We start from the raw sequence: 14,275 nt of genomic DNA on the forward strand, positions 1-14,275 counted from the left end.
ATATCCAAAATATCATCATTTCAGCATAAAACCAATATAAAATGATTGATGAGATCATTTACGTCTTTTTTTTCATAACTCACTCTTCAATCTCGGGTGTGTCTTTTACCCTTACAGCACGTCTCAATTCAAAGTAGCCACAGTTCGGGGCCCCCCGGGGGGCTCGGTTGAACGTCCGACTTTGGCTCAGGTCATGATCTTGCGATTCGCGTGGGTGCAAGCCCCACGTCGGGCTCAGTGCTGACGGCTCGGAGCCTGGAGCCTGCTTCGGAGTCTGTGTCTCCCTCTCTGCCCCGCCCCGCTCATGCTCTCTGTCTCTGTCTCTGTCTCTCAAAAAAAAATAAATAAATAAATAAAACACTAAAAGAAAGACACCTAGCCACAGTTCAAGTGCCTGATAAGCACATGGGACTAGTGGCTACCGGGCCGGACAGCATCGGTCTACAAGCCAGCGGTGGCGGCTTCTAGTGAGCCCCTAATCTGGACTGGTCTTTATGGTTTGTTCTGCGCCCAGGCCAGGGAAAAGCTCACATTGCCCTCCGCTTTTAGACGGACTCCTGTCCCCAATCATTCCCGTAGTCCCATGCAGACCCTGCCAAGGTTGTCGAATCCAAAACTCAAAATCATCTGCTGACAGTCAGGGCGGGTAATGTTGCATGATGATGATTTATGCAAAGAAAGGAAGAGGCAGCCTCCCACGTCACGCTCGGAAAAGGAAAAGGGAGGAGAGACTCAGCCAGCTCCAGGGTGACCCAAGTGCACAAAAATCCACCACAATGTCTTGCCCTTCGGCACCTTTCAGCATTTAGACCCTTCCCTGTGGCTGGGCTGGGCTTGCCACAGGTGATGCTGGACCCAAATCCCAGGAGAACCAAAACAAAGCTGGCTCGTTGGGTTGCCTTCACACTGCCGTAAGAGGATTCTGAAATGAACAGTGTTGAAAATCGGCAGGCACAACTGATTCCTCTTGGCTGATGGTCTTTCTAGTTACAGAATGATAATGCCATTTGAATTCTCTTTGTTGTGATGGATTGGGACCCATAGCTGCGTATCCTCGGCATACTGAAGGAATGCTATTATATGGGACATCTCTGGCCACGGCGTAGACTACCGTACTTGGGGGAGCCATGAAGCTAATTTTGATGTGCGTGCACTGCTTTGGCATCGATGTCTCTTCTCTGGTACTGCGACCTAATCCTATCGTTCTCTAATTGTTTCCCATTTGTGACATTTGTCTGTCTGGCAACGTGGGTCAGTTACTGGAAGACGATGTATTTTATATTCTACTATTTCTTCTCTACCCTCACCACCAAGCCCAGCCTGGTGCTAAACACTCAATGCCGTCAACCCTTGTCCACTTGATCTAATTACCAGCTGTCCAACAGTCCACCTCTGAAAAAGCTATGGCCATTCTTTTGGAATATTAGCACATTTCCAACGCTCCTTACTCTCCTTCCTTAAATGGCTTCGTTTAGGTATTAGATGTGCAACTCACGGTAAGTTTCTACACCAGCACAAACGCGAGCAGGTGAAAAACCCAGTTACCAGGTTGATTTGTCTGTGGCATTAAGAACTGATGGCTGATCTTTGCCCCTGAAAAGGCTGGGTGTTTGGGGTTTTTTGTTTTGTTTGGTTTTGGCATCCCCTATAATGTTGCCAGTGTCACCAATTCAGTAGGCATTTTGTTGAAGGCTTACTGTGTGCTAAGCCTGCGCAATGGCTTAAAAGAGCTTGGCCTGTATGCTCAGCGGTGTCTGGTGGGGACATTTTAGAATGTTGTATTTCACTCTTTTTTATAAGAACACATGGAAATGCAGGGGCGCCTGGGTGGCGCGGTCGGTTAAGCGTCCGACTTCAGCCAGGTCACAATCTCGCGGTCCGTGAGTTCGAGCCCCGCGTCAGGCTCTGGGCTGATGGCTCGGAGCCTGGAGCCTGTTTCCGATTCTGTGTCTCCCTCTCTCTCTGCCCCTCCCCCGGTCATGCTCTGTCTCTCTCTGTCCCAAAAATAAATAAACGTTGAAAAAAAAAATTTTAAAAGAACACATGGAAATGCAGAAAAACTAAAGGATTCATACTAATGACAGGAAACACCACCTCGAACTTAACTGAGACAAACATGGAAATCATTGGATGTGCTGTAACACGGCACATATTTAGCAACTGGATTTTCGTTGGGCTTAAGGCATTTCTATCTTCAAGTGTGAGCAGAAGGATTACAGTTACGGAAATACGTAAAATTACGAAGATGCCTTTTTGAATATTATGACTAAAACGTAAGGTACAATTCAGGATTTTCATATTACTTTTTAATTCTCTGCGAATCAACTTCCTCCCACGTCCCCAATAACATGTGAGCCTACGGGTTGACTTTGATACAGGGGAATTTTGCACGTACTTTCAGGACTGCTTTCTCGAGGAAAGCAGGGTGCTACTTACGTAATGTTTGGACTCACCAGCTTTAACATGATAGCTAACCCCTGAACTAGCAGCAGCTGTTTCCTACGTGTCTGTTCGTTTGGTCTTCTCATCAACCCATTATTCCTTGGTTGACAAAAATTGATAAAGTTAGTTCATTGCTAAGCTTAATCACCAGAAACGGTCCCGTCCGATAACATCATACTTTTCTACATTTCTCCTATTATTTTTTATTTTATGCCACTCAGGATTGAAATGGACAGAGGGCTAAGTAAAGTAGGAAAATACATTAAATAAATGAAACCTACTTTGTCTGCCTGCACAGGTGGCCATAAAGAACAGCTTTTCCCTAATGGCAAAGTCCCGCAGCTCCTAATCTTTGAACAGGCATTTTATGCCCCGATTGTGACTAAAAGTAGCCTAACATGTAGAGAGGCAAGTGAAACATATTGGCCCATAAAGATTTCCTTTTAAAGACGGAAGTTATCCAATTTGCTTGGCTAAAAAACTGTGTTGCTGGGGAGTTCCACCTCTTTGGAAATTAGTCCCAGCAGGCGAACTATTACATTCCTACCTTCGGCGGTGAAAGGTCTTTTAGGAGATGCTGCGATCCACCACTCTCCTAACCTTGGACTTTATGTAAAATAACATACCTGTAACCTTGACGAGCCAAATGAATTCATTTAAGACATAATTTAAACTCTGCCTTGTTGAAAGAAGCTAATGAGGGTGGCTGTTTTTATTTTAAGCTCCGAGTTTAATGTTTAAGTGACTCACCCGGGGACATGGCTAAAGGGCACATTTGGATTCTGTGGGTCTGGGAAGGGTCTGAGATTGAAATGTCTTACAAGCTCCCCGGTGATATGAACGCTTCTGGTCCAAAGCCCCACACTTTCAGTAGCCAGGGGCCTAGAACATAGGCTACTCTGATGCACTCAGGAACGCATGCCGTCTTCCTTTACAGGATGCAGGATGCACTTAGGAAATGGATGGGTTTGTCCCTCTCTCTAAATATTTATTTGGAGAGGAGCGCCCGGGTGGCTCAGTCAGTTGAGCATCCGACTTCGGCTCAGGTCGTGATCTCGCGCGCGGTCTGTGAGTTTGAGCCCCGTGTCCGGCTCTGTGCTGACAGCTCAGGGTCTGGAGCCTGCTTCGGAATCTGTGTCTCCCTCTCTCTCTGCCCCCCCCCCCCCGCCCCCGCTCACGCTCTGTCTCTTTCTGTCAAAAATAAATTAACATTAAAAAAATTTAAATATTTATTTGGAGAGTGTGCATCTTTGTGAAAGAAAGAAAGAAAGAAAGAAAGAAAGAAAGAAAGAAAGAAAGAAAGGAATTCACTTCTTGTGTATATGGTTATGTGCCAGGACTGTTAGGGACTTTCATTTAATTCTGACAGGTAGCATGCAAGGTGGGTGGTATTTGCCAGTGAAGAATAAAGAGCTAAGGAGGATGTACTTGTCTAAGGTCAAGGCTCCGTTCCTCTCTACCATCCTGTCCCCAAATTTCCAGTCTTATGACCGTGTCCAAAGGTGCCATCCAATTCACCTCATTTCCTTTTTTTTTTAAGTTTACTTATCTGGGGAGAGACAGGGAGAATGTGCACGGAGGAAGGACAGAGAGAGAGGGAGAATCCCAAGCAGTCTCCATGCTGTCAGCGTGGAGCCCGATGCGCAGCTCGAACTCAAGACCCATGAGATCGTGCCCTGAGCCAAACTCAAGAGTCGGACGCTTAACCGCCGGAGCCACTCGGGCGCGCCTACCTCATTTTCAGTCTGATCTCTGTGATTCTCAAAAGAAACATAGTACAAGCTGAAGATGAGCTGCTCTATTTCATAAGATGTAATGAAGCCCCATGACGTCATAGCTCGCTATTTCATCTCACCAGACACACTACCAGGCCTTCTGCGTCCCGCAAATGCAGCAATTATACTCATAACAGCCCAGGATGTCATCTTTAAGCAAGAAAGCAGTCATTAGGGTTATCCCCTGACCCCACGTGTCTGTCTTTAGTCGCTCACCTCTGGCCAGCCCTCCTGGATGCCAAAACAAGCCGGTCGGTCCCTCAGCTGTTTGATCAAGAGGAAGTCAAGAAATCGGTTTACATTCACCGTTGAACTGTCCGGCCACTAACGCTAACTCCAGAGGGCACGGAAACGCTGGGCGCGAAACACTTCAAACAGGCATTCCAAGAAAACGCATTTCAATCGGTCATGGGTCTAATAGGACCCAAGTTCTATCAGTAAACAAGTTTCTTGAAAAAAGAAAAAGAGAGCAAGTGACAGGAGGCAGAATTTGTACCCAACGATTTTTCCGTAACTAAAATACGGTCGACACACACTGTTAATGTTAGTTTCAGGCGTACCGCGTGGCGATTGAACACCTCTATCCCATACCCAACATTTTGAGACAACATAGTTTCCGCTGGATCCTAGATGCAGATCTCATTCTGCCTGGGAACAAGGAACCTGATGGGAGTAAACAGAACAACGAAGTTAGTCCACCAAATTTAGCTCACCAGGCAATTATCAAGCACCTGCTGCATGCACTGTTTTGGGTGATAGGGGGACTGCAAACAGTAAGAGCCAAGGCTTCCTCTCAAGACCTTAAGGGCGGGTACACAAATGACTCAGACAAGGTGTAGTAAGGTAAGGGACAGGAACAAAATGCCAAGCAGATGGAATCAAGATTCGAGGGAGGGGTGTCTGGGAGGCTCAGTCGGTTGAGCGTCCGCCTCTTGATTTTGACTCAGGTCATGATCCCAGGGTTGTGAGATCAAGTCCCACGTTGGGCTCCGTGCTGAGAGTGGAGCGTGCTTAAGATTCTCTCTCTCTCTCTCTCTCAGGGCCGCTGGGTGGCTCAGTTGGTTGAGCGTCCAACTCTTGGTTTTGGCTCAGGTTATGATCTTGCCGTTGTGAGTTCAAGCCCCGCTTGGAGCTCCATGCTGACGGCGTGGAGCCTGCTTGGGATTCTCTCTCTGCCCCTCCCCTGTTTGCGCACACTCTCTCTCCCTCTCAAAATAAGTCAACTTTTTAAAAATAAAAAAAAAATAGATTCTCTCTCCCTCTGCCCTCCCCCCTGCTCATACACTCTCTCTCTAAAAAATAAAGACAAAGAAAATAATAATAATAAAACTTATAAATAAAATAAAATTGGGGCGCCTGGGTGGCTCAGCCGGTTAAGCGTCCGACTTCGGCTCAGGTCATGATCTTGCAGTTTGTGAGTTTGTGCCTCCTCCCCGCTCGCTCGCTCGCTCTCTCTCTCTCTCTCATTCAAAAATAAGCATTAAAAAATAGAAAATAAAATAAAATAAAGGGCACCATGATGGTTTATATGATTCAATTCTACCCGTACGAATACTTCGGTGTCACCCTGGCAGATACTAAGGCATACGACAAAGCCAGAGTGGCAAGAACAGTGTGGTACTGACTCCCCAGACAGATCAAAAGGCCAGCAGATCAGAATCGAGCGCGCGCGCGTGCACACACACACAGACACACACACACAGAGTTGCTGGTCTCTATTGCTGCAGAACAAACCACCCTTGCCCCCCTTAGTCTATAATCCACAGAGCAGCCAGAGTGATCACTTTAAAACTATAAGTCACATGGGGCGCCTGGGTGGCGCAGTCGGTTAAGCGTCCGACTTCAGCCAGGTCACGATCTCGCGGTCCGGGAGTTCGAGCCCCGCGTCAGGCTCTGGGCTGATGGCTCAGAGCCTGGAGCCTGTTTCCGATTCTGTGTCTCCCTCTCTCTCTGCCCCTCCCCCATTCATGCTCTGTCTCTCTCTGTCCCAAAAATAAATAAACGTTGAAAAAAAAAACTATAAGTCACATCATGTCACGCATCTGCTCAAAATCTTCCAACAGCTTCCCAGCACACTTCAAATAAAATCCATAGCCCCTGGCATGACCTATAAGGCCCTGATGTTCCCGTATTCGTGACCTCTCCGACCTGATCTTCTAACACTTTTCTCCGCTGCTCGCTTGGCTGCGGCCACCTCCCTGCCGGTCCTTTCACACGCCGACCTCAGGAAACTCGCTGCCTCACGGGCCCGTGTAGCCCCATAGTTCAATTCAGGTCTTCACCCAAATGTCGCTGCTTCCGGGAGGCCTTCCCTGACCGACCCACATCGGATGGGACCCTCTCACTCTCTGTCCCTTCACCCTGCTTTATCTATGTATCTCACCACTCACCTCTTCACTTGTTTGTTTCCGCCGCCTCCTTCTAGAACATAAATTCTGTGAGGGCAAGGCTTTTTGTGTGTGGTTAACCATCATAGCCCCGGTACCCAGGACAGTGCCTGGTAGGGATCCAGGCTCCTTGACCCACTAAGGAACTGATCGATGCCTTTCCCTCCCGTCTTGCCTGCCCCAGTCTACTCTGCCCCCCTGCAGTCATGAATCTCATCCTTTTTCTCTGATTGAAGTTCCCCAGGGGTTCATTATCAAGGTCCTTCTCGCTTAGGGCCCGGCCTAACTTTTCCAGTCTTGTCTCCGACATTTTCTTGCCAGGCATTCTATCTGTGTTCTGGTCCAGTTGTTTTAAGTTTTTGTTTGTATCAGTGGAACCCTTGTTTGCCCCCTCAAATAAGATCTTGTGTGGGCCTGTGATGTAGAAAATGGATTAAGGCAGAGGTGCTTTGGTGGAAACCGGGGCAGGCATGCTAGGATTCTGCCCATTTGACCTTCTGCCTTCCCTCTAGCCTCCCCTTGAAGCAAGTCCAGCAACCAAGCTACTGAAACCCGTACTCTAACCAAGCTCTAAGACCCCGTGTCTCCCAACACCTCTGAACACCCCGCGTCCCCCACCCTGAATGTCCTTCAGAACCATTTGTGCAGCTCCAGATCCTACCTACATTCAAGAGCCGGTCTGATGTCACCTCGTCCAGGAAGATTTCCCTGGTCTCACCAGACATGACTCTTTCCTTCTCTGAACTTTGTGCATCGTTTATGGCCCTTACTTTCTGCATCGGGGAGGTTGGTTGCTAAGTTGTTTATTGGGCAGTGAGCCCCTTGAAAAGAAATGGGCGTTCAGTGTTTGCTAAGTGAACGATTCCCCGTGCTAGCCCCTCAAGTCCTCGTGTGGTGCCTCGCCCCCCAGTCGGTGCTCAATACGCATTTGTTGGGCGAACGAATGACGAAACGAGTTTCTTACGCTATACTGAACAAAACCAATTTTTAAGTTGAGCTTCTTTAGCTTGTTATGTGTTTCTCTTTCTTTTGGTCATAAAAACAGACAATGCCTCCAGTCCCCTGTGGTTCCCGAAGACTTAAGTAAGCCGCTCAATAACATTGCTGCATTTATGATCGGATTCATGAAAAGCTTGTAGCAAAAGTATCCTAGTGAGGAAATGACCGTTCCGGGGACTTCAATGTTAACTGGTGAGGCAACATTAGTTTTACATGAAAGAAAACATCTCATTGTGTAGACCTCACACCGCTGATAAATGTGCCGGAAGGAGTTTGTCCCAGGGCACCCCGCAGTAGATGCAAATAGGAAGACGCTCACCACGGCAAACGGAAGTAGAGGGAAGCATGCTGTGTGACCTTACAAAAGTGAGTCCCCCTCTTGCGGCCTCCGTGTCTCAGTTTTTTAGTGTGGGAATGACATTCGTCTCAGTGATCTCCAGTCTCCCCTCCAGTCCAAGCCATTTACGGTTCTCTTGGATCGGAAGCAGGCTACCCGTTTCCACTGGATGGAGTCCCAGACAGCTACCCCCCCCCCCCTTAAGCACCTGGCATCCGGTCCTGCTGTTCCGTGAGGACCCCCTTCTAGTAACCCTGCTGGGTACAAGGCACGTCGCCACCTTTGAACCCATCCGTTGCCAATGACCCCCTGGATACAGTTCCAAAGCGGGAAAGGCAAATGAAGATCTATCCGGCCGGGGAAGAAGACCCGTGTTGGCAAGGCATTCTCCTGGATGAATCAGCCTTCTTGCCTCCAAATACCTGAGTGGTCGAAAAAGAACGAGGCCGCCTGCCACAGCCCACACCCGATACCGCACTTATTACCGGGTGGTCACAACCACATCCTGTAGCCACAAGGGATCCACGATGGACTGAATGTTTTGTGTCCCCCAGAGTTCATATGTTGAAATCCTAACCCCCAATGTGATGATATGAAGAGGTGGGCCTTTGGGAGGGGATTAGGTCATGAGGTGCAGCCCTCACGAGTAGGAGCACTGCCCTTATCTACGAGACCCCAGAGAGCCCTCTTCCCACCTTCGACCACGTGAGGACACAGTGACAAGATAGCAGTCTACAAGCCAGAAATTGCCCCCAAGTGGGGAAAACTGCCTCCTCACATCTCCGCCTCCTTTGCCCCATTTCTCTGAGCTCCCTTCCTGAGAGCAGCACAGCGGATCCGTGAGCTGAGGCTTGGGGCCAAAAACGTAGAACGGCGCCTCACCTGCAAGAAAAATTCAGTTAAGTATTGACGATTCCCACGAGGCTGATTAAGCCTGAAGCTCCCTGAGTGCGGCGAAACCCCCCTGATTCTGCAGGTGTTCGTGGGTGGTTGTTGGAGGGGTAGCAAGCTTCCGGCCAGGATTCCTTATACTGGTGTGCACATCGTATCTACATATGGCTTACTATGGGCTCCTTCGAAGCACGTTATGTGTTTTCACTTCACTCCTGCGCCAACCCCGTGAGGTAGGATTTTCGGCATTACGGTCCCCGTACTCCCGAGACGGAGAAGTGAGGACGTTTGCCCAGCGTCCCACAGTGGGTAAGTAGTGGCGTTGGGGCATGAGCCTTTACGCCACCGGTAACCCGGGGAGGCAGGTGTATTACCTCAAACCGGGGTCGGTGACCCCTCGAACCTTCCGACCTGTCGCTAACGAACTGCGGTGAGCCCCGTTATTCACGCGGAAGGGTTGCGGGCAAACCACTGCCACCGAAGGGTAGGAGGTGGCAAGAAAGGTATTCATCCTCCCTGAGGAGAAGGCAAAGGATTCTTCTTCGCTCCTGATGCCCGGTGACTGGGCTCACCCAACCCTGCTCTCCGCCGGCGGCAGGCTTCGGCTCGGCGCGCACAAAGTCAAAGCTTTCGCGACGAACGGTTCTCATCTACAACTTACGAGAAAGATTTGCTCGTTAACGTGTTTTCGGGACGTGCCGAAGCTGCTTCTACCTCCTTCTTACCAGCTTGCCTCCAAAGGCAAGGTCTGTCATCCGCCGAGCAGTTACAACGCGCCAGGCGCTGTTCTAACAGCCGTTGGCACGTGTTGTCTCGTGTAACCCTCAATCCTACCCGCTAAGTTGGGTCCTGTCATCATCCCCATTTTGCAGATCGGAAACGCAGGGGTTCGAAAAGCGTTGCTCGCCTGAAGGCTCGCAGGGAGTGGCCTGTGTCCTCGCTTTGGAGCTTTCCACCGCTTTGGGCCAGAACTGCTCTGGCCATTCTCTAGCCGCGTCCCTCCCACGGGGCAAGGCATCTGCAGGGCCGAGGGAAGGCGTCCCCCCCGTCCCCCGCCTCCATCCCCGGAGCCTGGCCTCCCACCACCCAGCTTCTAGACCAAACACAGAGAACCCGGGACCCCGGAAATTCCTGCCCGAGTGACTCCAAACTCACTTCGGGGGCCTGAGAGGGACAGTGTGAGTGCCCTAGGTCTGAGGCGTGATAGAGGAACGGCTGTTTGTGGGGGCTTCTGAGGACTTCTGGACCTGCTGAGGTGAGGCCCAGTCCCCGGGCGAGGGAGGGGCGAGGGACAGGCTCTAGGTCGGAGACTGGCTCCCCCTGTGTGGCCGTGTTCCAGCCCAGAGTTCCAAGGAGCACGAGAATTTTAAATTCCAGCCTGGCCTTTCCGATTGTCGCAAAGGCGTATTTGTCGGGAGAGGAAGGCTAGAACGTGTTTTATTGGCCCATTGGCTAGCTTTTCCCAGCTAACTCTTGGCCCAGCCTCTCAAATTTTAGGCTTGCCCCCAGGTACACACGGGATACGGTTGTGCTCTTCGTCCGGGGATCGCCTCGAATGCCACTTCTTCCAGCAATTTGTTCCTAAGGGCGTGAGCCAGAACTACTTTTCCTCCCCCCTCCTCGTGTGCCAGCCTCTGCCCCAGCCTGCCTGGCCACACTATCTGAGCTCCAGAACTGAGCTAAGAACTTAAGCTTGTCCACCTGCCGGGCCCTCCGCGCCCAGCACGGTGTCTCCCCACACACGTGCCCGGAGGTGTTCGCCGACTGAAAGACACAGAGGGAGAAAATAAAGGCGATACCCCTTGGGGAGCAAGGAAAGAAGGCGAAGGAATCAGGGGCGTCCTTGGCATGAAGACAGGTGAATGGACAAGAGTTTCCTTTTTTCCCCTCCTATTAGTGGAAAGCGTCCAACACAGAGAGAGCGGCGTGAGGAGTTTCCAGGCACCCTTCTCCGGCTGCACCAACCATGAACTCACAGCCACCGAAAAGCAAGAGTTTGCTGATCAAGAACTTGGGATCACCACGCCCAGCCAAGCAAGCGCGGGAGAAGAATTCATTGTGGCGACCGCAGAGGCCGTGGGCCAGGAGCTCGTGCCAAGTGGTAGCCTGTGTGTGAGCGGGGAGGGGGGTCTCTTCTTCCCACCGTGATCCTCAGTGGCAAGGAGCTGGGCCAGCGTGGGGCCCGTGGCCGTGGCTGCTCACTGAGCTGGCCGTCGTCCTTCGCTCGTTGCCAACCCCACACTCAGTGATTTCAGACACCTCTGTGCGCATCCATGCTGACTTGTCTTAATTCTGTCAAAGCCTTCTCTCTCCCCTGGAGCTGTCTGGGAATTCTGGTTCATTGTTGCTGGCAGTTTTTTACTTCCTTTGTGCTTAACTTTTGAAATACGAAAGGGGTTGGACAGTGTCAGACAATATGGCCCCCGTCACGCCACATTTTACATTGAAATCATCTTTAGGGGCTTTGCTCCTTGACACAGATGGTCTCCATATCCTAGGAGATGGTCTTTTGGCACGAAAATGAAAACGCTGCGCCCCCTGTGAATCAAGAAACTTGGCGAGTTTATTCGGGCTCAAGTCAGACAACTCCTCTGTTAAAGGCGCAGATGAGTTCGCACTCGTCTTTCCCATCTGGTCATGGCCCCCCATTCACCCCGAAGCTCCTCCCCTTTTCTAAGGCGCTCAGGGGGACCTGCCCCGAGTCGAGTGGGCTCCCTGCGTCCCCGGGGCCGTGTTCGGGAAGCCCCCCCCCCCCCCCCGTCTGCAACCTGTCCACCCTTCCAACAGCCTGCCCCTCGTGGCTCCCGGCTCGCCCGCCTTAGCTCCGTGAGTGCCACCTCTTGAGAGCCTCGCTTTCTTCTTCAGTGAGCTCTTTGGCTCTTCTCTAGTAACTAATGCCTCCCTTACAGGGAGAGGAGTAAGCAAATCTACGGGCACCCTCTCTGTCTCTTCCCCTGACTTGTCTTGTACCTCTCTCACTCTGTGGCTTAGACAGCACGTCACTGTACTGATTCCCTTTCCCCCGATTTAGGTCCCGTTGACTCTTTCCCTTCCAGCCCGTTCTTGCGGATTGTCCACCCACCGGGCCAGACTGACATCAGACACCTCACTCTCCTGGAAAACGTTCCTTTTCCACGTCGCCGATGTATTCCATTTTCTCCTTCGTAGCGTCTATCCAACTGTAATGTGCCCAGGGACCTCAGAAGGAGGTTATTTAATGGCTAGTCCCTTCCTCCTCGCTACTAAGCTCCAGGGGGACACGGATGGCATCTGAGCTGTAGCAGATCCTGAGGATTATTACAAATCAACTGTTCCTTAGGAAAAATTCCTCTTTCTCCACAATTCCATGTCAAGCCAGACACTTCTTGTTTTCGTTTGGTTTTCAGCTGCTGTGTTCGTCTAGGTATTGCTTCTCAAATCCACAGTTTTAGGGGATCGGTGGATTCTTGTTTTCACAGGGATTTTGGTTTCATCTGACTTTTATAGTTTAATCAATTGGACAAGCTGTGCTACAATGTAAAACATTCGTCATGTAAATTAACCACTCAGTACTAACTGTTCTGTCTCATAGTATCTATAACCCTCAAGGTTCTATTATTTGGTGCCAGGAAATGTCTCATTACGTGCGGGTATGTTCGTGTGTCTGTGTATGTGAGTCGCATTTTAAGAATTCTGCAAAGCACCGGTGGCCATCGCCGGAGCTACAGCGGCCAACCTGAAGTTCAATCCGTTTGTGACCTCTGACCGGAGCAAGAACCGTAAGAGGCATTTCAACGCACCTTCCCACATTCGCAGGAAGATTATGTCTTCCCGTCTTCCCAAAGAGCTGCGACAGAAGTACAACGTTCGATCCGCGGGCATCCGGAAGGACGATGAAGTACACGTTGTGCGAGGACACTACAAAGGTCAGCAAATTGGCAAAGTGGTCCGGGTTTGCAGGAAGAAATACGTCATCTACACCGAACGAGTACAGCAAGAGAAGGCCAATGGCACAACTGGCCACGTGGGCATCCACCCCAGCAAGGTGGTTATCACTGCACCACAACTGGACAAAGGCCGCAAAAAGATCCTTGAACGCAAAGCCGAATCTCGCCAAGTACTCGCCAATCGAGAAGGTGTGGGAATAAAGTAATCTTGTATACGACGTTCAATAAAAACTGTTAGAATGAAACAAACAAACAAAAAAAAAAAGAATTATGAAAAACACAAATCCAAGGAGTTACGCGGACCTGAGAATAAATGATGTTTGGATTTCTTTCTTGCTCCCTTTCGTGTCTTAAGATACCAAGTTGAACTTTCCAAGATTAAGAGATTCCAAGAGGAACAATTCTGGTGATCTCAGAAGCGTCTATTTCAAAGGCTTGTTCTTACTAATAGAGACTAAATGTAGGCCGATGGAATGCAGCTACTGTATTTTATGTTCAAATGTGGTCAGACTTGGACTGAAATCCTGGCTTTGCTAATCCTCAGCCGGGTGAGATTGAGAACGTTGCTTTACCTTCCTAAACCTCTGTTGAACAGGATAAACATGAAGGGAGACCACAAAAGATACATTGCGGCCCACGATCCGACTGGCAAAAATATTAGCGTCTGGCAATGTGAAACATGGCAAGGAGACAGAGAAGTCGATCTTTTCAGACATTACAAACGGAATTGTAACTGTGCAGGACGCTTTAGCTCTATCTGGTAACAGAGGTTCACGGCACGGGAGGCAGGAAGCACGCTTCTTGACATCTCTAAGAAGACACGTACAACGTTGTCCCCTACGACCCCGTGCGAGCACAGACCCGGGGAGAAAAAGTCCACTGACAGGAGGATGGCTGAACAATTGTCATAAGTTTACACAAAAGGATACTATGCAGCAGCGGACGTGAATGAACTGAAGCTACACTTCCCAACATGGATGCATCTCAAAAACCTAATTTTGGCCAAAAAGCCACCTGTGGTACAAAGCCTAGAGTGTGAACACATCTCCAGAACGTTGAAGACCCTGGGGAGGGGCGCCTGGGTGGCGCAGTCGGTTGAGCGTCCGACTTCAGCCAGGTCACGATCTCGCGGTCCGGGAGTTCGAGCCCCGCGTCGGGCTCTGGGCTGATGGCTCAGAGCCTGGAGCCTGTTTCCGATTCTGTGTCTCCCTCTCTCTCTGCCCCTCCCCCGTTCATGCTCTGTCTCTCTCTGTCCCAAAAATAAATAAACGTTGAAAAAAAAATTAAAAAAAAAAAAAAAAAAAGACCCTGGGGAAAATACGCTGTATTACTCAGGGATTCATACAGGCACGTGTTGTGCAGACAGAAAGAAAAGAGCGGGAAGAAGAGAGATAAATGTGATCACGGAGGCGTACACGGGGGGCTTCAACTGTATTTGTCCTGTTTTATTTCGTGAGCTGGGTACCGCGGCCTTTAAATTGTAGGTGGGAGTCTCCGTAAATATCCTTTTATTTTTTT

The 14,275-nt window shown here is 49.9% G+C and overlaps 1 protein-coding gene across 1 annotated transcript; it reads left to right on the plus strand.

Annotated features, from left to right (window-relative positions):
- Positions 1 to 10,679: 10,679 nt before the first annotated feature.
- LOC123594463 (60S ribosomal protein L26-like) lies at positions 10,680 to 12,963 on the plus strand. Its single transcript, XM_045471198.1, has 3 exons — positions 10,680 to 10,689; positions 10,810 to 10,932; positions 12,500 to 12,963. Exons 1-3 carry the CDS (start codon positions 10,680 to 10,682, stop codon positions 12,961 to 12,963), a joined length of 597 nt encoding a protein of 198 aa, XP_045327154.1.
- The last annotated feature ends 1,312 nt before the right edge of the window (positions 12,964 to 14,275 follow it).

Source organism: Leopardus geoffroyi, chromosome X (assembly GCF_018350155.1).
Source record: "Leopardus geoffroyi isolate Oge1 chromosome X, O.geoffroyi_Oge1_pat1.0, whole genome shotgun sequence".
NCBI classification, from domain to species: domain Eukaryota; kingdom Metazoa; phylum Chordata; class Mammalia; order Carnivora; family Felidae; genus Leopardus; species Leopardus geoffroyi.

Coding starts and splice junctions, on each gene's coding strand:
- LOC123594463 (XM_045471198.1), top strand. Junction 10,933..12,499: donor CCAGGAGCTCGTGCCAAGTG/GTAGCCTGTGTG, acceptor TCGCATTTTAAG/AATTCTGCAAAGCACCGGTG.